Source organism: Leptonychotes weddellii, chromosome X (assembly GCF_054177405.1).
Source record: "Leptonychotes weddellii isolate Sample4059 chromosome X, ASM5417740v2, whole genome shotgun sequence".
Lineage (NCBI taxonomy): Eukaryota > Metazoa > Chordata > Mammalia > Carnivora > Phocidae > Leptonychotes > Leptonychotes weddellii.
Window position 1 is genome coordinate 56,784,389 of NC_138385.1, and position 26,951 is coordinate 56,811,339.

Genomic DNA, 26,951 nt, shown 5'->3' on the forward strand with positions numbered 1-26,951 from the left:
CACTCCTCGGTATATGCGCAAAAGAAATGAAGCAGTGTTCACTCAAAAGCTTGTATATATACATGAATGTTCATAGCAGTATTATTTATAAGAGTCAAAGAGTGGAAACAACCTAAATGTCCATCAACTGATAATTGGATAAATATGATTTATTCACACAGTGAAATATTTTTTTAGCAACAAAAAGAATGGAAGCACTGATACGTTCTGCAACACGTATGAACCTTGAAAACATTATAAGTGAAAGAACTCCACATGAAAGGCCACATATTATATGATTGCACATATATGAACGTACGGTAAGGCAAATCTGTGGTGACATAAAGTAGATTAGCGATTGCTTAGGTGGAGGAAGAGGGAGATCAAGTCATGAAAGGAAATGGGGAATGACTGGTAAATGGGTATAGTGTTTCTTTTAGGGGTGATGAAAATGTTCTAAAATTGATTGTGGCCATGGTTGCAGAACACTGCATGCCCTAAAAACCATTGAATTATATACTTGAAATGGGTGAATTATATCTCAATCACGTTGTTAAAAATGAAGGAGAGAGGCTTATTGATAGATGAGTACAAGTCAATGTAAGTGGAATAGACCACTGAGTTGGCCTCATTTCTGGAGCTCTACATGTTTTAGTATGCCTTAAATAGTACTGCCGTCTTTGGCCTTACCCAGCCCTACCTCATTTCATCTCTATGTATCCTCTGTTCTACAAGCAGTGTCTTGGCTCCACAGAGGGGACAGGATGCAGAGGTCCTGAATGTATGGTGGTGTCTCAAGAGACAGGTCCCTCTCCTGTGGTTAACAGGGTTGTTTAAGATCATTCAGTAAATCATTATTGAACATTTATTGTTCAGTATTATTTAATACCATTCACAATACTATGTGAGATACTTTTGGGGACTATAAATATAAATAAGAAATGGTTCTTTCCTTCAAATTTAGGTACAGATTTATTTATAGTACAAAGTAAAAAGTTCATTAGAGCAAGGAAAATAAAATTCTATGAAACACAGAAGAGAAGAATCAATGACAGCATCACAGAGGAGATAGAATTTGAGCTGGGCCTTGAATGAACAGTTTGGATTTCAAGATGTGGAGAAGGCCGTTTAAACAGTATCATGAGCAAAGGGACAAATAATAGAAATGTGGCATTTAAATTGTATAGTGATTTGTTAGCTGTGACACAAGTCTGAGAGATGGACAAAACCAGTTTCACACCGTCTGCCTTCTCTCAGTCTCTGCACAAGCACTCTGGCACACAAAGGGGACGAGATAAAGCTGTGAAGCTGATGTCCAATATTATAACTCTCGTCTCTTTTTTCTCTCTCTATCCAAGAGGTTAAGATCATTACTGCTACAAGAAAGACACATTGCTAATGCTACTGCCCTGTGCTGTGGTTGCTGGTTTTGACAGAGCCATGCATCAGGAGGAGTTTGCTGTCTGATGATATGGATCATACAGTCCTTTTTGGCTCAAAAGTTACAGAGTTCTGTGATCTAAAACATCTGTCAATAGATCAAAGATTTAAATGCAAAAAAAAAATGAAATTATAGGGGCGCCTGGGTGGCTCAGTCAGTTAAGAGTCTGACTCTTGGTTTCAGCTCAGGTCATGATCTCATGCATGGGTCGTGGGATTGAGCCCCGCATCAGGATCCACGCTCGGTGGAAAGTCTGCTTGAAGATTCTCTCCCTCTACCCCTCCCCCCACTCTCTCACACTCTCTCTCTAAAATGAATAAATAAATCTTTTTAAAAATGAAATTATAGAAGTACCAGAAACATTCATGGGATAAAGCTTCTTAATTAAAGAGTCTGAGAATAAAGTAAGATAAAAACAGAGAGGGAGGCAAACCAGAAGAGACTATAGGGAACAAACTGAGGGTTGCTGGAGGGGAGTTGGGTGGGAGGATGGGATAATGGGGTGATGGGCATTAAGGAAGGCATGTGATATAATGAGCATTGGCACTGGATGTTATATGCAACTGATGAATCACTAAATTCTACCTCTGAAACTAATAATACACTGTGTGTTAACTAACTTGAATTTAAATAAAATCTTAAGAAAAATAAAAGTTTCTGAGAAGAAAAATACACTGTAGACAAAGTCAAAGTTCAAACAAACTAGGAAAAATACTTGCAACACGTATGATGAGTAAAAGGATAATTTCCTTAATGTTCATCAACATGTCAGTAGCTCAAAGACCAGCAATTCCATGGAAATTGGCAAAGGACACAACCAAACAGTTCATAGGAAAAGAAATGTGGATGGCAATAAACATATGAAAAGACTCACAACCTTACCCACAATTAAAAGAACTACAAATTAAACTACAAAGAGATTTTATTTCTCCTTCATTACAGTGGCAAAGATCAAAGATTTTTATTAAAGCCTGTGTTGACAAGGGTATAGGGAACAGGCAGGCAGGGCTGATTGGTATGTAAACTGTAGAACTTCTTTGCAGAGTAACTTGGTGATGATTATCAATGTTTAATGTACACATGGTGAAGTATTTAGGGAGAAGTGTACTGATATTTGCAACTTACTCTGAAATGTATCGAAAAAGATGGATTGATGGATGGATCAATGTTAATGTTAATGCTTGAATCCAAATAATGTGCATACAGATGTCCACTGTAAAATTCTGTCATTTTTTCTGTTTGTTTGAAAATGTTCACAATACAATGTTGGGAAAAAATAATATGCATAAATCTGTGACTCGGCAATTCTTCTAAGAATTTACCTTGGTATACTGGTACATGTGCACAAAGATATATAAATATATCATTCATGTATATATCATATATATATTCATGTGTATCATATATATCATATATGTATTCATATATATATATGTATTCATTACAGCCTTGGTTATAGTGATGAAGCATTAGGTACAACCTAAATGTTTTCAATAGGGAAATGGTTATATAATTAGCCATTTAGTGAAATGCCATGTTGCCATTAAAAAAAATAAGGCAGATCTCTTTAAAATTGTCTCCGAGGTATATATGAAAAAAGCAAGGTACAATATAGTATACTACTCTTTGATACTTTTTATATATGCATAATATTGCTCTGAAAGGATACAGAAGAAACTGGTAAGACTGGTTTCTTTTTTTTATGTAACAGAATTTTTATTAAATATTACATAATTAAATAATCGTTTTAATATTAAATAATGTGAGGGGATCACTTCACATATCACACAAACTTTGCAAAATGTGAAAATGCAGACTCCTCCTGCCTCCCTGGAAATCTTACCATTTGGAATACCTCATGCAGCACTCCCAATCTTTCAACATATAAATGGCTCTCTTTTTTCAAGTCTATCAAAGTATAATTTACCTACAATAAAATCCAGCCATTTAAGGGGCGCCTGGGTGGCTCAGTCATTAAGCGTCTGCCTTTGGCTCAGGTCATGATCCCAACGTCCTGGGATGGAGCCCCGCATCAAGCCCCGCATCGAGCCCCGCATCGAGCCCCACATCGGGCTCCCTGCTCCGCGGGAAGCCTGCTTCTCCCTCTCCCACTCCCCCTGCTTGTGTTCCCTCTCTCTGTCAAATAAATAAAAAAATCTTTAAAAAAAAAAAAATCCAGGCATGTAAAATGTACATTTCAGTGAGTTTTTACAAACGTATAGTTAAACCTGTTGTGTCTTGTGTTGTTAATTTTAGCCATTCTGACTTCTTTCAGAGAGGAGTTTTGGCAGGTGGGGAATGATGTGATTCGGGGTGGGAGAAAGAGTCACTGTATGCCTGTTGGTATTTCTTTATAGGGGTTGGGCGGACAGGAGAGGGGAGAGGAGTTTGTTTTGTTTTGTTTGAGAGGAGTTAATTTTTAGAGAAAAATGTATCGTACTATACATACTGGGAAGCAGTATAGCATCTTGGTTAGGAACTCAGTCTCTGAAGTGAAACAGAAGATGATAGTTGGGTCTGGTTTCACTATTTATAGCTAAATGGTCTTAGGCAAATATTTAATCTCTCTAAGCCTCATGGAGAAAATAGAGGTACCCACTTCTTAGGGTTGATGTAAAAATTAAATGGATAATTCATGCAAAACACTCCATTTGTCAGCTATAACTATCTTTGTGTAGTTTACATTTAGAATAATTATCATTTTTTTACTCCAAAAAGTATAGTTTTAAGTTTTCCTTAAAACCATAATCTTTTTCTACTTCTTGCTTAGTATTTAGACTCTCTCCAACTCTTTTTTGAAATAGTTGTCTTTCTTCTTCCAGATACCTTAAGGTACATTATAAATTAATTACCTATAGAATTAGGAGTCTGAGACTTTCTATGGAAACCTACAAATAACAGTTAAAATTCTTCCATGTTATAATATGCTGGTATATCACATAGTCGAAGACTAGCCTAGGTCTGATTTCTGGTTTTGCTTTTATGGTTTAGGAATCAAAGTGCCTCTCATTGTTCCATTACTTAGGAGTAATGGGATCAGTTAGTTACTGTGGCTGCCTATAAAGCCTATAGTGATAATTGACCAGCTCTATATCCTTATTCTCTTTTTCCTCAGGACTTCATATCATCCACAGTCTAGATGAAGTCAATTTCATACAGAACCTTGTGTTTTACATTGAAGCTGCATATAAAACTGCTGTAAGTACTCATTTGGGAATTGATTTTAAACATGTTTCTAAAAATACTGAACAACCCCCTCCTTCTCCTAATGCTGCCCCTCATAGTGAACCAATCTATAAAACTTCTGGCAGAAATTGCCTTAAGCCTCTTTCTTTACTAAGCTCCATCATCCTCTGTTTGCCTTCTCTCCAAAGGAGTTACAGAGACAAAAGGGTCAAGATGCTATGCTTCCACTCCTGTCAAATTCTGTAATATCTCATATCATGTATTTGGGAATCTGGAGCTAAATTGTCTTATTTTAGTGGTCTGTGGTCTTGAACTGGAGCAAGATGGCTAGGGAGTATAATGGGTAAGTTAGCTACTTAGACATAAAATTTAGTCATATGTTTAATATTATCTGTAGACATTCAGTGCTTACTATACAAAAAATAGTTCCTTTTTCTCACAACTACCATATGAGGTAGGTTTATATTAAATCATAATATATTTAACATCTCCTCTCTCAGGGATCGCTGTTCTTCATTGCATAATGTTCACTGTATTGAAAATGGCTGTGTCATAAATAGTCCAGTTTTTTAGTCATCTAATTGTTTAATTTGTTTAGTTTTTCGCTGGTTTAGATGGGAGCGTAAACCTGTGGCCTGTCACTCCATATTTGCCAAAAGGATAAGTTTAACATAGACATATTTGATGCAAGCAGACCTTATTTGTTGACTGATCACTTTGCCTTCTGATACCATAGGCCTGCTAAGGTCCAGGGTACAGGTCAGGGTTCTCTGGCCTCTCCATTGCAGCCAGGGGTTGCAGCAGCAGAATTAATGATATGTGCCTTCTCATACTCTAATCTTGCTGCACAAATTAGGGTAGAGCTGGGTTTGGGAACAAGTGAGGCTAGCCATGGGATAAATATGGCTTACCTTCCAGAAGCTTCACTTTAACTCAGAGATTTGATATAAAAAGTAATTTAAGGTAAATATAGAAACAAACATAGGGGTGTGTGTGTGTGTGTGTGTGTGTGCATGCACACATGCATGTGTACACATGGATATTTCCAAATTCTGTTCAATGAGAGGGCCTAGAAGCAATGACACCACAGTGACAATGAGCCAGTGCCTAGGTCTTGGATTGTAACTATTCGTAATAAAAAAAAAAAAAAACAGGTTTCCTTGTAGAAGTGATTGTTTCTAGGGCTGGGGGGAGGAAAATACAAGATGAAACTACAGTATCTTGTAATGACAGAAAGTGAGGACGTGTTCAGAAAGAATGGGGCATGTCCAAAGGGTGCAGGAGCCAACCTGGAAGAACTCCCAATGGCTAAAGCTGGAACAATTTGAGCAACAAAACAAGTAATGATAATATTTTATTATAACCCAGAGAATAACCTAAATATCTATAAGTTCATACTGATATAAACAAATGAATAAATGAATGAGGGAGAAAGGACAGCTCTTCCTTAGAGAAGAATTGCAATTAATGACTGTAGAGGTAATGAAGGAACTAAAAAAATCACCATTGAAGCACCACTGTAATAATTGTTGCAGACAAGATTCACCAATGGATGCTACATTGGTGGGTAGATGTTTGAGGAGATACATGATACTTGCACAGTTGTAAAGTATCTTTCTCGAGATAGTTATTAATCATACAGGGGAAAATGGTAACAGTAGTTTGGAGAAACCCTGCAGACACCACCTTAACCGCGTGATGAAGGTTAACATCACCATAATAGGACATATCAACATCGTGTACTCCCTGATATGATGCAGTGAGAAGGACACAGCATAACATCTGTAGAAATCTTAACCAAAAAATGCACAATCTTAATCTAATGAAGGGAAGACATCAAGTGAACCTAAATTGAGAGAAATCTATAAAATACCCGACCACTGATCTTCTGAAAGTGTCAAGGTCATGAGAGGCAAGACTTGAGAAACTTTAACTGATTGGAAGAGACTAAGGAGGTATGACAAATGCAGCATGGTATTCTGGATTGGATCCTGGAACATAAAATGGTTATTAGTGGAAAAACTGGTGAAATCCTAACAAAGTCCATAATCTGGTTACTAGTATTGTACTAATGTTAATTTCTTAGCTTTGACAAGTGTTATGTCAGATGTTAACATTAGGGGAAGTTGAGTGAAAGGTATATGGGAACTCACTGTAGTATTTCTGTAACTTCTCTGTAAGTTTAAAGTTATTTCAAATAAAACAGTTCTTAAAAAGTAATTTTAAATGTTATAATTATATTATCGAGGGGCCATATACAGCTATGTTTAAGAATTTACACTTTGGACTGAGAGTACTTGGACTCTAATCCTAGCTCTGTCACGTATTAGCTGTGTGGCCTTGGGTGAGTCACTTAGCCTCTCTCTGCACCTTAGTTTCATCATCTATAAGATAAAAGGATTAAGGAAGATAGTAGTATAAAGTGCATAGGTTAGTGTATGGTACATTGTCAATGCCAACAGAGAGTAAAATTAGATATTTAAGATAAAACACTGGGGTGCTGTTTGGGCTCCATCTTCTAGACCCCCTGAGTATCTGCCTTGATAAAAAATTTTGAGAAGCATTTCTCTACATGGACTGAGTTATACTTCTTAGGCCTGATCAGCTGTTGAGGAGTCTTCCAACTTCTTAGAGGTCCCAGGAGAATTTGAAGCTACTAAGAAAAGAGCTACAGGGGCAACCCAACTCATTGGCATCTCCTTAATAGGTGTTGTGGGTACACATATTTATGGCAAATTAGCTACTATGTGTGCCTTTTATTCAAGAGTTGTGTGTCTAGTAAGCATTTAGTAGTAATGACTTGCTAATGGTATGCTGGTTATTTTATGCTAGGACTTTGGGATATGGGAACGTGGAGACAAGACCAACCAAGGGATCTCAGAATTGAATGCCAGTTCAGTTGGCATGGCAAAGGTAATTTTCCTTGCTTTGTTTGTACCAAGTGTGGGGTAAGGAAATACACCTTTATCATAGATAAAGGCTTAACATGAATTTGGATCATCATCAAATTGTTCTTTTAAGACACAGGCAAAATTTGGATTCTCCCATAGAACTATGGACATGTAGGTAAAGATTTATTTCATTAGCTCCAGATTTGTATATCCAACTGCTTTTGTAGCATATCTCTACTTACATATACCACAGAGACCTCAGAGAACATATTTTTTTTAAGATTTATTTGTTTATTTGAGAGAGAGAAGTGAGTAAGTGTGCACATGAGGGCCGGGCAGAGGGAGAAGGAGAGAGAATCTCCAACAGTCTACCCACTGAGTACAGAGCCCAACACAGGGCTCGATCCCACGACCCCAAGATCATGACCTGAGCTGAAATCAAGAGTCAGACACTTAACCAACTGAGCCACCCAGGCACCCCAGAGAACATATCTTCAACTAAACTCATCTTCTCTACCATTACAAAAATAAAAAGAGGCCTTCCCCTTCCATACACCAGTTGACAAAACTTGATTGTCAGAGAACCATCTGTCAATCCTGAACCCCCCTCACTCTCCTGAATCCCACATATCATCATCATCATCATTAACTACCTTTCCACTTGACTCCATCTTTTCCTTCCCATTGCTACTGCCTTAATTTCAGCTCTTATTTTTGGAGACAGCAAGAAGCCATAAAATAGAATAGCAGGAATAGGATCAAACATATCCATTATAATAATAAATATGCATGACCTAATTGAAGTTTCCCCTCCAAAAGACACAGATTGATTTTAAAAGGATAATACACCCCTGTGTTTATTGCAGCATTATTTACAATAGCCAGGATATGGAAGCAACCTAAGTATCCATCTATAGATAAATGGATAAAGAAGATGTGATACACACAATGCATTACCCAACCATAGAAAAGAATGAAATCTTGCCATTCATGACAACATGGATGGATGTAGAGGGTATTATACTAAGTGAAATAAACCAGACAGAGAAAGACAAATAGCATATGATTTTACTTATATGTGGAATCTAAAAAACCAAAACAGTAAGAGCAACCTAAATTTCCAACAATTGTTAAATGGTTAAATAAATAAGAGAGAATATTATGTTGAAATAAAGAATTTTCATAATATGGAGAAACATTTATGCTCTAGTATCCTAACCAAATTTCATATGAAATGATCTCAACTATAGACAGATTTACATAAAGAAAACTAATAGGAAACATGCCAAAAATATTAGCATTATTTTGGGTGATTTTTTTGCCCTCTCTATACTTTTTTATGTTTTCAAATATTCTATAACAAGTATGTTATATTTTATAATCAGAAAAGCAAGAAATTAATAAGCAAATTCTATTTTTTAAAAAAAAATCTTCTGCCTTGGTGACTAGTAACTTTCATCTTTAAGTCAATCATAGTATCTTTTTAGGGTATTCACTTCCCTATGGAAACTCAGTGATGTGCCAATACCTAATGGCTGTTGCATTTTAATATCTTACATCCACACAACTTCTAGCATTTCTTATGTGCTGGTATCATACTTGCAGCTACCCTACCAGAAGAGTGGTTTACTATAAATTCATCTGTGCCTTGTTCAAATTACTTTTGAAGTGTGATGCTTGGCTTGATAATGCTATAACTTTATCTATGCTGTATCTTTTTTTAAATGCATTTTTGAAGAATTCAGCCGCTGGAGATAAAAATAATAAAACAAAATTTTAAAAACAAAATGTATTTTTATTGAGGTATAATAGGCATATAACGTTGTGTAAGTTTGGAGTGTACAACATGTTGATTTGACACATTTTTATTGCAATATGTGCAATATGTGCAACTTTCCCAAAGTGTTAGGTAACACCTCTATCACATCATACAATTATCATTTTTTCTGTGATAGGAATGATTAATATTTGGTCTCTTAGCAACTTAGAAGTTTATAATACACTATTATTGTCCATAATCACTGTGCTATGCATTAGGTCTCCAGAACTTATTTATCTACTGGTTGCAAGTTTGTACCTTTTTTAAAAAAGAATTATTTATTTTAGAGAGAGAGAGACAGAAAGGGAGCAAATGGGGGGAGGGGCAGAGGGAGAGAGTCTTCAAGCAGACTCCCTGCTGAGCATGGAGCCCTGTGTGGGGCTCAATCCCACCACCTGTGAGATCATGACCTGAGCTGAAACCAAGAGTTGGGCGCTTAACCAACTGAGCCACCCAGGAGCCCCGCAAGTTTGTACCTCTAAACAACATCTCCTCAATTCCTCCATCCCCCAGCCCTTGGTAACCACCATTTTACTCTGTTTTTTGAATTTGACTTTTTAAGTTCCACATATAAGTGATGTAGTACAGTATTTGTCTTTCTCTAACTTATCTCACTTAGCATAATGACCTCAAGGCCATCTCTGTGGTCACAAAGGACAAGATTTCCTTCTTTCTCACAGCTGAATGATATTCCATTGAGTGTGTGTGTATCATGTCTTCTTTACTCATTCATCTGTTGACAGTGTTTCTGTATATTGGCTATTGTGAATAATGCTGCAGTCAACAGGGAGTACATATATCTCTTTGATATCCTCTTTTTATTTCCTTTGTATATGTGCCCAAGAGTGGAATTTCTGGATCGATCATATGATAGTCCTATTTTAAGTTTTTGAGGAACCCCCATAGTGTTTTCCATAGTGGCAGAACCAATTTGCATTCCATCCAACAGTGTATGAGGGTTCCCTTTTCTCCACATTCCCAAGCCACTTGTCTTTTTGATAATAGCCATTCTTGCAGGTGTGAAGTGAAATCATATTGTGGTTTTGATTTGCATTTCCCTGTTGATTAGTGACTTTGAACATCTTTTGATGTACCTGTTGGCCATTCATATGTCTTCTCTGGAAAAAATATCTATTCAATTCCTCTGCTCATTTCTTAATTGAATTGTTTTTTTATTATTGAGCTGTATGAGTTATTTACATATTTTGGATATTAACCTCTATAGTTTGAAAATATTTTCTCCTATTCCATAGGTTCCCTTTTCATTTTTTTGATTGTTTCTTTTTCTGTGCAGGGACTTTTTAGTTTGATGTAGTCCCACTTACTGATTCTTGCTTTTATTGCTTGTGTTTTTGGTGTCATATCTAAAAAAATCATTGCCAAGACTAGTATAAAGGAGCTTTTTTCTTATGTTTTCTTCTAGAAGTTTTACAGTATCAGGTCTTATGTTTAGTCCATGTCAAGTTAATTTTTGTGAGGGTGTAAGTTAGGGGTCTGATTTCATTCTTCTGCATGTAGTTATCTAGTTTTCCCAACACCATTTGTTGAAGAGACTCTTCTTTCTGCATTGACTCTTCCTGGCTCCCTTGTCAAATATTCATTGACTGTAAATGCAGGGGTTTATTTCTGACTTTTATTCTGTTCCATTGGTGTGTGTGTCTATTTTTATGCCCATACCATACTATTTTAATTACTATAGCTTTGTAGTATAGTTTAAAATCAAGAGTGTGATGCCTCCAGCTTTGTTCTTCTTTCTTGTGATTGCTTTGGCTATTTGGTGTCTTTTGTGGTTCCAGACACATTTTAGGATTGTTTATCTATTTCTGTGAAAAAATGCCATTGGAATTTTGATAACAATTGCATTGGATCTATAGATGGCTTTTGGTAGTATGGACATTTTAACAATATTATTTCTTCCAATCCGTTGAACATGGGATATCTTTCCGTTTGTTTGTCTTTAATTTCTTTCCTCCAAGTATTGTAGTTTTCTTTCTTTTTTTAAAGATTTTATTTATTTATTTGAGAGAGAGAGAGAGCACATGGGGGGGGTAGGGTCAGAGGGAGAAGCAGACTCCCCGCCGAGCAGGGAGCCCGATGTGGGACTCGATCCCGGGACTCCAGGATCATGACCTGAGCCGAAGGCAGTCGCTTAACCAACTGAGCCACCCAGGCGCCCCAAGTATTGTAGTTTTCATTGTATAGCTCTTTTACCTCCCTAGGTAAATTTACCCTTAAGTATTTTATTACTTTTGATGCTATTGTGAGTGGGATAGTTTTCTTTATTTCTTTCTCCAGATGTTTTTTTTGTTGTTAATGTACAGAAGTGCCACTGATTTCTCTATGTTGATTTTATATCCTGCAACTTTACTGAATTTATTGATTGTTCCAACACTTTTTGTTTGAGTTTACAATTTTCTGTATATAATATATCATCTTCAGATAATGACAGTTTTACTTCTTCCTTTCTGATTTAGATGCCTTTTATTTCTTTGTCTTGCCTAATTGCTCTAGCTAGGACTTCAAATATTATGTTGAATAAGAGTGGTGTGAGTGGGCATCCTTGTCTTGCTCCTGATCTTAGAGGAAAAGCTTTCAATTTTTCACTATTGTTTTTGTTTTTATTTGAATTCCAGTTAGTTTCAGGTGTGCAGTATAGTGATCCAACACTTAACAATACCCGGTGCTCATCACAACAAGTGTTAGCTGTGGGTTTGTTGTATATGGCCTTTATTATGTTCAGGTATGTTCCTTCTATATTGAATTTGTTGAGGTTTTTATCATGAATGGTTGCTTGCAACCTCCATCTTAACTGTCTCTGGGATAATATGGGAGGCAAAGAAAAACTCAGAGGCCCTTGGGAATAAAGAATGCTACATTGTTTTTGCTGTTCTGCTGAACAAATTAAAAATGACTTCATATGCACTGATATGATACTGGAGTACAGGGAGGAGAAATCTGTATCTTTTGCGGAAAATGTCCTTTCTTTCTTTGCTCTTCATAGGCAGCCCTGGAAGCATTGGATGAACTGGACCTGTTTGGTGTGAAAGGTGGGCCCCAATCAGTTATCCATGTCCTGGCTGATGAAGTACAACACTGCCAGGTAAGAGAATAATGAAGGACATTATAGAAAATGTTATTCTTACCCAGACTCGGGATGAGCATGGCCTTGAGAATAAAGAGACCCGAGAGTACATAATCTGATTTATTACCATGTGCCAAAAATGTATTATCCAAGCTTCCCATGCTGAGATAAGGCTGATATAGCATGAACTATAACATACGTCATAGTCCTGTTCTCTCAGCCATGTTTATAAAGGAATCTCATCATAGTATGTGGAATTCTCCACTGTTGTCCTATCAAGGGTCTATGGGCTCTGCTCCTTTTCTAAATATACCAAGAGAACAAGAGGTGACTGATTTGAATGTTCTTCTTGATAGTGGCTTTGAAACATTCTCTTGTCCCCAGTTGGCTCTAGGCTTAGATGTTTGGAGATTAGACTGTTTAAGTGGTAAATATGTATCTTCACTTTTGTTTAGGGTTACTCTCTGTATTGAAAGAGTAAGGTTCTTCTCATTGGCAAGATGACTTTCTCCCCATCTTCAAACCCTGATTAGATAACTATGGTGAATATAAACTCATCTTCTCATTTCAAAAATGTGAAATTTTCCTTAGAAAAAATAAATGTCAGCAGTGTAGGAGCTGAGCTTTCCACATCCTGCTTTCTCAGCAGCTGCATTTTCTCTATCTTTATGCTTCAGTGGTTGCTAATGGCACAAGGGGATTGTGGACAGATGATGTTTATTCTTTATCCATTAGCAGCTCTTTAAGATTCAGGATTGGGAAACCTTGAGAGCAGTATTAAGACAAGAGATGATGTACAGAAATAGCTAGTTTTCTAAGCTCTCACTTAGAAATTATTACTGAATTATTATGGAATTCAGTGTTGATTATCATTGAATCATTATTATGGTATAATGTTTAGATTTTCTCCCGAATGATCCTTTTCCACATAGATCATTTGAAACTAAAGCTGTTAGTTTTATAATCCCAAGTTATTTACTAATGTGCCACTTCTGACTTCCTTTCTTCCTTTTTAGTCTATCCTTAATTCGATACTCCCCCGCGCTTCCACATCCAAAGAGGTAGATGCTAGTCTGCTTTCAGTTATTTCCTTCCCAGCCTTTGCAGTAGAGGATGGCCAGTTGGTAGAGCTCACAAAGCAAGAAATCATCACCAAGCTTCAGGTATGTCCATACGTGCCCTTCTTTTCTTTAAGGCTTTGACTTTAAGGAGAAATTAATGTCGTTGGGGGCTTCAAGTCAGTGATTTAACCAAATGATCAGGGTTAACACCCCCAGTAATAGAACATATTGACCAGTGTGGTATCTGTGCAAACAATGCATTATCTCAGTCTAATCATGAGAAAACATCAGACAAAACCAAATTGAGGGACATTCTACAGAATAACGGATGATCTCTTCAAAAGTGTCAAAGTGATGAGAAACAAGGAAAGACTGAGGAACTGTCACAGATTGGAAGAGACTAAAGAGACGTGACAACTGAATGCAGTAGGATCCTGAAATGGGTTTTGGAAGGGGAAAAAAGCCATTAGTGGAAAAACTGGAGAAATCCAAAGAAGTTTTGTACTTTGGTTAATAGTGTTGTACCAAGATTAATTTTTTAGTTTTGATAAATGTTCTACAGTTATGTAAGATGTTAATATAAAGGAACAGTGGATGAAGGGTAATGGGGACTCTGTACTATTTTTGCAACTCTTCTGTAGGTCTCAAATTATCTCAAAATTTAACAAAAAATATGTTGTCTTTTTTAAAAAAAAAAAAAGCCTGTTGCTCTCTTATGAGCTCTGTGAACAGGACCACATAGATTAGTAATTGGGCTGTTACAGACTTACCCTATGGTGGAAAGTGATGGAGAGGATAATATTAGAAACTCTGCTTTAGGAAAAAGCCTGTAACTTAGCCCTCACTTGAACTCACATTGATTGCTGAAATCAGTTTCTGCTGCTGGGCTGATATCAGAGGTTTTTTTAAAGAAATTACATTTTATTATTTTTTAAATCCTGTATCTGTGTTGGTGATAGGTCGGCACGTGTAGCTGTTGCAAAGGATGTATTTCTGATGCATTATATGACTGTACCAATGTACATGCTTCTGATTTTTTTTCTCTGCATTCCCAGGGGCGTTATGGTTGCTGTCGCTTTCTACGAGATGGATATAAAACTCCTAAAGAGGTAGATTTCTTTTCCCCAAAATGAGTCCACGGTAGAATAGTCACTACTGTCCGCGGTCTCATTCAGAGAAAATACTTGATGTATTATATGTTGGCTAACTGAACATAATAAAAAAAATACTCAAAAGAGAAAATACTTAACTCACTGGTGGTACTTAAAATAATCACTCAATAGGATAACAATAACTCATGTTTGCTACCTTCGTTGGGCTTAGTTGCCAAGTTCTGTTTGTGAGCCTTCATGGATTAAATAAAATAGAGGAAGGTGCAATTCTTCCACTTCTTGCAGCTGGTTGGTTTCAGGAAAGAGCTACTGATAGATCCTTAAATCAGTGGATGAGAGTTTAAGCAGAAACAGAATATTTGAATAGTCTCAAAGTATCTCCCTCCCCAATATTTCATAATTACAAAGGGGAAAAGCTTTCCTTTGTTAGGTCTTCCTGGCCCTCTTCCATCTCTTGCAGTTGGTTAGTTCTAAACAGAACCTGATCTTGAAAAGTTAACATCCTTCTGTTCCACTTGTCAAAAGTTCTCCACGGAATTATCAATGGAGAAAATTAAGTATTATTAAAGGGAATGAATGGTCAAGAAGGAGCACTTCACTGGCAATGTAAACGTTGTTTAGGGCTTTTTTTAATCATCGAGCTCAAACTCTTCTGGTCTACTTCCCTTCTTCCACTTTATTCTTTAGCCCTGTTGATTTCTAGCTCTACCAATCTATTAAAATTACACTCTGAAATATCATCAGAATCTCCCAAGTGATCATTCCAATAGCCTTTACCCCATCCTTATTATACTTGACTTCTCTGTCGTACATTACTGTTCCCTACCTCTCCATTTTGAAATTCTTTTCCCATTTACTTTATACAACACTACACTATCCTAATTCTCTTTTTGTTCTTTCCTCACCGAACTATGAGGGTTTACCAAGATTCTGTTCTTGGGTCCTTTGTTCACTGTATGTAGGTGCTACATCTGTAACTTGTGCTTCAAGTGTCACCTCTACAAGAATGATTCCCAAACCCTCATCCCTTGCTGTCCTTGTAAACATTTCTGTTTGTATGTTCTGCTGCTACCTCAAACTTAACATATAAGATCACACTCATGTTTATTGTAAATGAATCTCACTTCTTCATATACCTGCCTATGGTATCATTCTTATCCCAGTTCTACTAGTTACAAGTCACATCACAAAGTACTCGCTGAGGGAGGGGGAGTATGTAATGCCCTGCCTTCTCCAAAACACACTATCAGAAGTGAAAGGCTGTATTGTGAAGACCTCCGAACAAAAGACGTATGGCCGACTTTGCAGTGATAAGATAGACTTTTTTGTGTTTTTACCAGGATCCCAGTCGCCTATATTATGAACCATCTGAGCTGAAGTTATTTGAAAACATTGAGTGTGAATGGCCACTGTTCTGGACATACTTTATCCTCGATGGGGTCTTCAGTGGCAATGCGGAACAGGTAATATGCCAGAGAAAGAGCTTTCCAGAAGAATGGGTTTTAGTATGTCTTCGTCTTTCAGTTAATGGCTGTGCTGACCCTGTGACCAAATGGAATTCTTCCCTAATAGGGAAGAAACAGAGTCTTCTAGAGTCTTCTAGAGACTAGTACTTGAGGGTACTAGGTTAAGAGTTGGAAGGCCTTTATATTGCCATCACTCAGACTTGGCTTTTAACAAACATAGACAGCAAAATAGCAAGCCCTGTCCACTTGCCTCAGTTGTTACAGGTGCTTGAGTTTACTTCCTGGCTTTGTGTATATATATATTTTAATAAATCTTGGAAATGATGTTCTGACTTTAGCCCCCCCAAAACAACAACAACCCATTTATACCTTGTCCTTGCCCCCCAAAACATGGTCATCATCGCTTTTTTGAGCTACATGAATAAAGTAATTTAGAAACCATCATTGGAAAATAGTGAGACTGGGAGATTTAATCAAGGAAGTTTAGTGTCAGGCATTCTACAAATTGGCTATGGTCTAAACTTGGACATAAATCCAACACATTTGGAAGTCACTTATACTTGGCTACATAAAACGCAATTTTGTGTAATTTGAATGCTTTGGCCAATATTAATCTGTAACTGCCAATATGAGTTTAAATAATAGGGTTACACCAAAGTTTCAGGGGCCACAAAGTGCTGTTCTACTCTAAATTTCAGTAAATTAAAGGATATCCCTTTTTGAGAAATCAAATAAGATAAGCAGTAATAGAAATAACCCACCCTATTTTGACCACCCTATTTTGATTCTGCCATTTTTCTCAGACCTCAAATTCCACAGGATTATTTATCAAAAACTTTTATTGCTCAAAGAAAGATGTATTTATCAAATGTACCTACGCCTACTAAGTACAAAGCACATTCAGGTTTTTTGGACTCTGGGGGTGGGGGAAAGAGTTGGGAAATCTGGATTCTTTTTTATTCTTTTTTTTTCTGGCTTCCCTCCTGACTTTTTTTTTTAAGATTTTATTTATTTATTTGAGACAGAGAGAGAGCACAAGTGGGGAGGAGGGTCAGAGGGAGAGGGAGAAACAGACTCCCCAGTGAGCAGGGAGCCCAACGCGGGGTTCGATCCCAGGACCCTGGGATCATGATCTAAGCCCAAGTCAGATGCTTAACTGACTGAGCCACCCAGGCGCCCCATTCCCTCCCAACTCTTGAGTAGCCCAAATATAGTCATTGACTTCTTCAGATTCTCTGTATACAATGGAAATAGTTTTTCACTCTTCTTTAAAGAAGATGTCTCTAAAGTTTGTTTTTGTTTTTTTTTTAATTTCACAGATGAAGATATGCCATAAGCACAAGGGACAGTCAGTTTGGCTATAATAAGACATACATGTTTCTTGAAAATCACCATGCTCTGCATATTTGAGAAATAAAAACTATAGGGCTCCTGGGAAAATGAGGTTGGGACACAACATTTTAAAAGTTTGCCAGAGGGCTCCTGGGTGGCTCAGTTGGTTAAGCATCTGCCTTCGGCTCAGGTCATGATCCCAGGGTCCTGGGATCAAGTCCCACGTTGGGCTCTCTGCTCAGCGGGGAGCCTGCTTCTCCCTCTCCCTCTGTCTGCAGCTCTGCCTACTTGTGCTCTCTCGCTCTCTCTCTGTCAAATAAATAAAAAAAAAGAAGTTTGCCAGAAATACATACAAAACGATAGGAACCTGATAAACACAGCATCATAACTTTATGCATGTGAGATGGTTAAGAGGTACATAAATACCACAATAAATATGGCACTTGTAGCTTTAAAAAGACCTTAGGTTTGCTCGTGGGTATGTGCACCCTCGGTCCTGCCAGCTCACCTGACGGGCTCCCATGCCCGCCACCCTGTGTGCCAGAGGAAGGGAACAAGAAAGATGGCAAAAGAGTGAGGGGAAGGAGAAAAAGAACATAGAGCAGACAGGACGAATACAAAATAAACTGAGGAGAAAGGGGAAGAAATGAAAGAGAAGGGAAGGCACACAGAGTCAGGCAGCAGCTCAGGAGTGATTATGAACCGGTAGAAGGAGTGTTCCCTGAACTCAGACAAAAAGTTCTAACACGGAATGTGGATGGGTGGGGTTCATTGCCATCCTGAGGCACGTCCATGTGCATGTTTTGGGTATTCTTACAGGGGCTCAATTCAGCTGAGTGTACTCTCAGGTCAAGACTGTGCATAAACACATGTCAAATCTGGGTGATGCTCAAATCATTCCGTCATACATCAGACGCATTGGAATAAATGTGTGCTTTCAAAACGACTGTGATAGCAGAACTGACTGTTTTTTCCACCGTAAATTATAGTGGGTTTTTTTTTCCTTTTTGTGTTTTGGTGTTTGCTTTTTATGTATTACTAATCTAACCTACAGCAAATTGTTAAGCAAAAAATGTGAACTTCACTACAAGAGAAACTTATTTTAGCAGTTAAATTCAGTTTTTAAAGCCAGTACATGTAAAGGCAAGAAGCTGTATTTCGAGTAGTGGATAAAAACAGGCCTGTGGGGCTCCTGGGTGGCTCAGTCGGTTAAGCAACTGCCTTTGGCTCAGGTCATGATCCCGGGGTTACAGGAACAAGCTCCACGTCAGGCTCCCTGCTCAGCGCGGAGTCTGCTTCTCCCTCTGCCTGCCACTTCCCCTGCTTGTGCGCTCTCTCACTCTCTCTCTCTCTGTCAAATAAATAAATAAAATATTAAACAAACAAACAAACAAAAAACAGGCCTGCGGAGGCAGGCTGACTTGGGCTCAAATCTGGGCTCAACCTTACACTTGCTGTGTGATCTTCCACAAATTCATAACCTCTTTGAGCCTTACTTTTTCAGGAAAAAAAGGCTTTAATTGCATATACCTCCTAGGATGGTTATTAAAATTAAAGGTGTTCTACACAACTAATGAATCATTGAGCATTATGTCAAAAACAAATGATGTATTATATGTTGGCTAATTGAATTTAAATTAAAAAAATCAAATGCGTTAAAGCACACAAAATTTCTAGCATAGTATCTGGCCTGTAATAAGCATTTAGTAAATGCTACTCTCCTTTCTTCTCCCTTTCACCAGGTGAACATGCTCCTTTGCAACAGGAACTTCTTTGGCTACAACCCTCCCTGAGATCCCCAAAGGGAACTCTATAAACTTTTTTCTCCCTTTCTTTTATCTACAGGTTGAAGAATATAGAGAGGCTCTTGAAGCAGTCCTCATCAAGAGCAAAAACGGAGTCCCACTCTTGCCAGAGCTGTACAGTGTTCCTCCAGACAGGGTGAGTTGGACAGTGCCTTAATAACATGGAGCTGGGAGGAGAAGGAGAGCCGGACTTCAACGGGACTGCCTCCTTTGAGTCCGACGAGTTTTAATTTTCTGATTTTACTGTTCTAAAACTTTGTCTTTTGGTATAAGATGATGAAAATATGATTTTAGGCCTTTGAAAAGAAATTTTTAAAGCAGTCTCAGGTATTGCGCCATTGCATAGTGAGACAAGAGTAAGACCAAACGTTAACAATGGTAGTTTCATGGGCGTATTACTTACCCTCAGACTCATCAAGATGCACACATTAAATACGTAGGGCCTTTTTATATGTCAACCATACCTCAATGTTTAAAAAAAAATTAATTGTTCAGAAATTGATTTTTTTAAAAAGACCAAACCTTAAAGTTGAGAATGATACGGAGTTCAGTAGGCAGAACTAGAGCGGTGTTCTGTGCAAACTCTCAGGATTTGGTATTCTCTGCTTTGAGGCCAGTAATCTGGGATTGTTTGAGTAGATCAGGCTTGGAAAATGAAGTATGTCCTCATTTCCCCACAATGCCAGTTGGGAGTGCCATTGTTCCTCTTCTCCATTACGAAGGAGCATTAGCCAGGGGAGAGCTGCAGTCTTGCATTCTGGTGGAGATGGATGGAATAAGCTACTAGCAGCATCGGCAGCATCACCTGAGAGCTTGTTAGAAATGCAGATCTCAGGCCTTCCTCCACACCTACTCGGTCAGAATCTGCCTTTGGACAAGGTCCTTAGGTGATTTGTATGTACACACATTTAGAGGAGCCCTTCCCTAGACTGTAGTCATAGTGCTGGACTTTTCAGTGCATTGCATATGTAACTGTTCTATAGGGTATGAGTCACAATCCACATTCAGCCTTTTTGTTGTCTAGTATCTTTAACCTTCTATCACCTTTTGTGTGGCTTCTTTATCTTTTCTTTTAGGTTGATGAAGAATATCAAAATCCTCACACTGTGGACCGAGTCCCCATGGGGAAGTTGCCTCATATGTGGGGTCAGTCTCTGTACATCTTAGGAAGTTTGATGGCAGAGGTAAGGGGAAACTTCAAGGCTCTTCCACTTTTTTTCTCCTTTAGTCATTATAATAATGAGATTTGTGAGTAGCTCATTAAATCTGGATCTGTCTTTTGCCTTTTATATTCTGCCTTAATTATATATTTTCCTCCAGGTCAGGTCCTTAGAGTGGGAGCAGTGCCAATCCTTGACAAAAATCTTTTCCCCCTGGCAACCATGTCTCTCATACTGCCCAGGGCTTCCTACCTTGACACTACTTGGAGCTGCTCTCGGATCAGGGCCTCAATCTGGCCCTTTAAAAACAACCCCCTACCAGTGCCTTGCCTCGTGACTGATGCATGCACCTGTGCTTGATAGTAATGATGACTGATAATGGATTTAAGTACTAACTTTTTCAAGCAACATAATGTTTCATTATCTAATTGAGTAAACTGATAAGATAATTTTAGGCATCACGAAAAGTGGTTGGGAACATCATTGTTTTTAAAAATTTATTGTTTGCGTTCTTTTTGCTGTGGGGCTCTTTAAATGTTTTTTTATGTTAAATTCGGTTGAAACAGTCCCATTTTTTGGCTTTTTAAAAAAAGATTTATTTATTTTAGAGAGAGCATGCAAGCAGGGGGAGGGGCAGAAGGAGAGGGAGAGAAGTCCTCAAGCAGATTCCCCGCTAAGCACGGAGCCCCCACACAGGGCTTGATCCCAGGACCCCAGATCATGACCTGAGCCGAAATCAAGAGTCAGATGCTCAATGACTGAGCCACCCAGGCGCCCCTTGGTTGAAACAGCTGTCAGTGAAGCACTTGGGAATTTTGTCCTTAATGCCCAGCTTTTTTTGAAATTGTGAGCTATAGTAAGGGTTCTCTTTCTCAAAGTTTTCCAGATTTACTGACAAATCTACTTCCCCATTATAGGTTATTATGGTAAGCTATAACTGAGGCTCCTAGAAGATCCAAGGTGGGACTTAGCTATCCTTTCTGGGTCAGACTCTTTGACCTGTTTATGTATGACTATTTTCTGCAGCTGTTTCTGTTCACTCTGTTTTGGGTTTTTTCTCAGTTTTACTGAGATATAATTGACATACATCAATGTGAATTTCAGGTGTACAGCATAAAGGTTTGATTATCTTTAGTTGATGTTATGAACAATGTAGCAATAATGAGCAGAAAGATCTGTTTAAAATAATCCTGACCTGATGACTTTCTCATTCAATGCTATAAAGAAATTAAATATGTGAAAAAGGAGGAGATGAATGGCATTTTTAAGGGTAAAATGGGTGAGTTCATCCCGTTTCATCAAGGACAGAAATTCAAGTCAAAAGATATCTGCTGGGGCATCTGGGTGGCTCAGTCAGTTGAGCATCTGACTCTTGGTTTCAGCTCAGGTTATGATCTCAGGGTCCTGGGATCGAGCCCTACGTTGGGCTCTGTGCTCAGTGCAGAGTCTGCTGGAAATTCTCTCCCTTTCCCTCTGCTCCTCCCCCTGCCCTCCTTCCCCCCTCCATCTCTCTCAAACAAAAAAATAAAATCTTTTTTAAAAAAGATATTTGCTGAGCAGGACGTATAGCAGTCACATGAATAAATGAGAAAACAAGACTTCAATTATTGATAATAAGCATTGTGGTCTGATGGTCTAATTATATACATTCAGAGAGCAGGTGGAAGTGTAACTAAAAAAATCTTTGGGCTTATCACTTGTACCTCCTCTGTTTCCAACAAAGAACTTGTGGCCATCACTAGAAATTAATTCCAGATGAAATTAATTTGGATGTGAATTCAGGAGTTCAAACATGTTTTATATAGTGAAGGTATTCTTTTCCTTTCCATACCTGCCTCTCACACGTTATAGGGCAGGTTTTTGACACTGGTATATTGTTTCTCCTCAAACATTAGCTTTTTCTTTGAGAAATAGTAACCTGTCTTTTTATGGTTTTTCTTTAGGGATTTTTAGCTCCTGGAGAAATTGATCCCCTGAATCGAAGGTTTTCTACAGTACCAAAGCCAGATGTTGTGGTTCAAGGTATGGATTCTTATTCCCAGCAGCAGAAACTTTATATTAACGATCTGTTTTGGACCAGTAAATGATGGTGTTATTGTTCATCTCATGGGTTTTGTTAGGCCTCAAAAAGTATAGGGTGACCTCGGTTCTTTTTGGTCTCAAGATTGCTATTAATCTTAATCATGAACAAATGCTTAATAAATGATGTTATTTGGCACTCTTAACCACTTCTTACTTCTAGAAACTCTTTTCAATTGTCATGATATTGTAGCCTTTAGATTCTCTCTGCTTTCTTTCTGAACATTCCTTCTGTGCTTTTTCTGTTAGTATTCCTTTCTTCTCATGCCCTTTTAATGGTTGTGTACTTAATCTTATACTGTTGTCTGTCTGTATTTACACTCTGTGTTAGTTTGCTAGTGTTGCCTCCTTCATAATACATTTGCTTCCATGGATCCAACTATTCCTTCTTTGGAGAGTACTGGAAACCTTTATTTTTTGTTCCTAACAATTAACTTAAATTTTGAGGTATCTACTCTATGCAAAACGCTGGGCTAAGCTCTATAAACATTATAAGAATTCTAGTCCCAATATCTATAAAACATCTTTATCACTGATAGTTCAAATGCAAAATTGACCTCTTTTGTCTCCATCCCATCCTTTCCCCCTCCCATGAAAAGCAGATCTTTCTACCCTCCTTGTCTCTTGTAATGAGCTCACTATTATTTTAGTCTCCTAGGATATAAAGTTCCAAGTGATTTTTGACTCTCCAACGACACAATGCAGTATGGTACTAAGCTCCTATAAAACGTCTCTGGTCACTTGACTTTCGGGTTGGTGCTATATGGGAAATAATCCTGTGTATTTTACTCTTCCCTTCCCATGAGACACTTCGTTCTCCTTTGAGGCTTATGCCATCTGGCTGTATTGATCTCCTGGTTGCTCTAATTTATTCATTTAGCTTACAGACTTCCTCTTCTTCCCCAATTCCTGCCATAGTGCTAGATTTCAGCATCATAATAAGTGCCATCTAAAATTTTAGCCTCAAAATTCTTGGATACCCATAATCCTAGTGGCATTTCCCTCCACCTCTGTGTTACCCACTCATTTTGAGGACCAAACTTTGGAACTGTTCCACCTTATATATCTTTGATTCCAGAAAATTCCAGTTTATGGTCATAGCTATGTATTATTTCAGTTTTCCTTTCTACCCATGGCGCTTGTCTCTATTTTCTCTGAGTCTGCTCTTCCCTATTTGCTGATCATTTAAATATCTTAATCACCCATGCACCATAATTCTACTACACCCACCAAAAAAATCATAGCCCCACATCAATCTTACAGTCTGCATTTTCTTTTTCTACTAAGTTTTTTATTTTAATTCCAGTATAGTTAACATATAATGTTATATTAGAATCGGATGTACAATATAGTGATTCAACCATCTTATACATTACTCAGTGCTCATCATGATAAGTGTACTCTTTAATCCCCATCACCTATTTCAACCATCCCCCCCCTACCAACCTCCCCTCTGGTAACCATTAGTTTGTTCTCTATAATTAAGGGTCTCTTTCTTGGTTTGTCTCTCTTTTTTTTTTTCCTTTGCTTTTTGTTTTATTTCTTAAATTCCACATATGAGTAAAATCATATGGTATTTCTCTTTCTCTGACTGACTTATTTCATTTAGCAGTATACTCCCTAGCTCCATCCATGTTGTCACAAATGGCAAGATTTCATTCTTTTCTATGGCTAAATAATATTCTATTGTATATATACACACATATATATAATGGAATTATATATGTGTATATATATGTATATATATATGCATATATATAATGAAATTATACATATGTATATGTTTAATGGAATATTATTCAGCAATAAAAAAGAATGAAATCTTGCCATCTATATATGTAAATATATGAAATCTTGCTATATATATGTGTATACCACCTCTTCTTTATATATTCATCTATCAATGGACATTTGGACTGCTTCCATATGTGGCTATTGTAGATAATGCTGCCATAACATAAGGATGCATGTATCCCTTCGAATTAGTATTTTTATATTCTTTGGTTAAATACCCAGTACTGTGAATACTGGATCATAGGGTATTTTTTTCTATTTTTAACTTTTTAAAGAAACTCCATACTGTTTTCCACAGTAGCTACAGCAGTTTGCATTCCCACCAACAGTGCAAGAGCGTTCCTTTTTCTCTACATCTCAACAGCACTTGTTATTTATGTTTTTGATTTTAGCCATTCTGACAGGTATGAGGTGATTATCTCATCGTAGGTTTGCCTTGCATTTCCCTGATGATGAGTGATGTTGAACATCTTTTCATGTGTCTGTTGGCCATCTGTATGTCTTCTTTGGAGGAAGGTCTGTTTATGTCTTCTGCCCATTTTTTAATTGGATTATGTGTTTTTTGGGTCTTGACTTAGATCAGTTCTTTATATATTTTTATACTAACCCTTTATCAGATACGTCATTTGCAAATATCCTCTCCCATTCAGTAGCTTGTCTTTTAGCTTTGTTGATTGTTTCCTTCACTGTGCAGAAGCTTCTTATTTTGATGGAGTTACAATAGTTTATTTTTGCTTTTGTTTCCCTTGCCTCTGCAGATATATCTAGAGAGAAGTTGCTATGGCCTAGGTCAAAGAGGTTGCTGCCTGTGTTCTCCTGTAGGATTTTGGTGGTTTCCTGTCTCACATTTAGTTCTTCAATCCATTTTGAGTTTATTTTTGTGTATGGTGTAAGAAAGTGATCCAGTTCCATTCTTTTGCATGTAGCCGTCCAGCTTTCCTAGTACCATTTATTAAAGAGACTGTCTTTTTCCCACTGGATATTCTTTCCTCCTTTGTTGAAGATTAACTGACCATATAATTAAGTTTATTTCTGAGTTTTCTATTCTGTTCTATTGATCTATGTGTCTATTTATATGCCAGTACCATACTGTTTTGATCACTACAGCTTTGTAATACAACTTGGAGTCTGGAATTGTGATACCTCCCATTTTGTTTTTCTTTTTTGAGGTTGACTTGCCTATTTGGGGTCTTTTGTGGTTCCATACAAATTTTAGGATTGTTTGTTCTAGTACTATGAAAAATGCTGTAGGTATTTTGATAGGGATTGCATTAAATCTATAGATTGTTTTGGATAGTTAAAATAGATATTTTAGCAATATTTGTTCTTCTAAACCATGAGCATGGAATGTCTTTCCATTTCTTTGCATCATCTTGAAATTCTTTCATCAGTGTTTTATGGTTTTCAGAGTACAGGTCTTTTACCTTTTTGATTAGGTTTAGTCATAGATATTTTATTGTTCTTGGTGAAATTGTAAAAGGAACTATTTTCTTAATTTCATTTCCTGTAGCTTCATTATTAGTGTATAAGGTGCAACAGATTTCTGTACATTGATTTTGTGTCCTGCAACTTGTCTGAGTTCATTTATCGGTTCTAGTAGTTTTTTGGTGGAGTCTTTAGGGTTTTCTTTTTTTTTTTTTTAAGATTTTATTTATTTATTTGATCGAGAGAGAGAGCACAAGCAGGGGGAGCAGCAGGCAGAGGGAGAGGGAGAAGCAGGCTCCCCGAGGAGCAGGGAGCCATATGTGGGGTTCGATCCCAGGACCCTGGGATCATGACCTGAGCCAAAGGCAGTAGCTTAACCAACTGAGCAACCCAGGCACCCCTAGGGTTTTCTATATAGAGTATCATGCCATCTGCAAATACTGTAAATTTTATTTCTTCCTTACCAATTTGGATGCCTTTTATTTCTTTTTGTCATCTGATTGCTATAGCTAGGACTTCCAGTACTATATTGAATAAAAGTGGTGAGAGTGGACATCCTTGTCTTGTTATTGACCTTAGGGGAAAAGCTCTCAGTTCGTCCCCATTGAGGATGATGTTACCTGTGGGTTTTTCATAAATGGCCTTTATTATGTTAAGGTATGTTCCTTCTAAACCTATTTGGTTGAGGGTTTTTATCATGAATGAATGTTGTACTCTGTCAAATGCATTTTTTGCATCTATTGAAATGACCATATGGTTCTTACCCTTTCTCCTACTCATGTGATGTATCACATTGATTGATTTGCAAATATTGAACCACGCTTGCATCCCAGGAATAAATCCCAATTAATCATAGTAAATGGTCTTTTTAATGTATTGTTGGATTTGGTTTGCTAGTATTTTGTTGAGGATTTTTGCATGTATATTTATGAGAGATATTGGCCTCTAGTTCTCTTTTTTTGTGGTGTCCTCATCTGGTTTGGGTATTATGGTGATACTAGCCTCACAGAATGAATTTGGAAGTTTTCTTCCTCTTCTAACTTTTGGAATAGTTTGAGAAGAATAGATATTAACTCTTCTTTTAATGTTTGGTAGAATTCGCTTGTGAAGCCCTCTGGTCCTGGACTTTTTGTTTGTTGGGGGTTTTTTCGTTACTGATCAGTTTCATTGCTGGTAGTTGGTCTGTTCAAATTTACTTTTTCTTCCTGCTTCAGTTTTGGTAGGTTATATGCTTCTAGGAATTTATCCATTTCTTCTGACTTGTCCAATTTGTTCGCATATAGTTTTCCATAATGTTCTCTTAACAATCCTTTGTATTT

The 26,951-nt window shown here is 37.5% G+C and overlaps 1 protein-coding gene across 11 annotated transcripts in view; it reads left to right on the plus strand.

The window, feature by feature from the left end:
* PHKA1 (phosphorylase kinase regulatory subunit alpha 1) overlaps positions 1-26,951 on the plus strand; it is a 138,613-nt gene that overhangs the window by 26,734 nt on the left and 84,928 nt on the right. For 9 of the 11 annotated variants that reach the window (XM_081808647.1, XM_081808645.1, XM_081808646.1 and 6 more), the window contains 9 exons: positions 4,536-4,618; positions 7,439-7,519; positions 12,318-12,416; positions 13,415-13,561; positions 14,515-14,568; positions 15,912-16,034; positions 19,215-19,310; positions 20,251-20,358; positions 22,278-22,356. In XM_081808647.1, the coding sequence (XP_081664773.1) occupies positions 4,536-4,618; positions 7,439-7,519; positions 12,318-12,416; positions 13,415-13,561; positions 14,515-14,568; positions 15,912-16,034; positions 19,215-19,310; positions 20,251-20,358; positions 22,278-22,356 (870 nt within the window). The remainder of the gene's footprint in view (positions 1-4,535; positions 4,619-7,438; positions 7,520-12,317; positions 12,417-13,414; positions 13,562-14,514; positions 14,569-15,911; positions 16,035-19,214; positions 19,311-20,250; positions 20,359-22,277; positions 22,357-26,951) is intronic. The other 2 variants (XM_081808651.1, XM_081808648.1) reach the window with 2 other exon arrangements.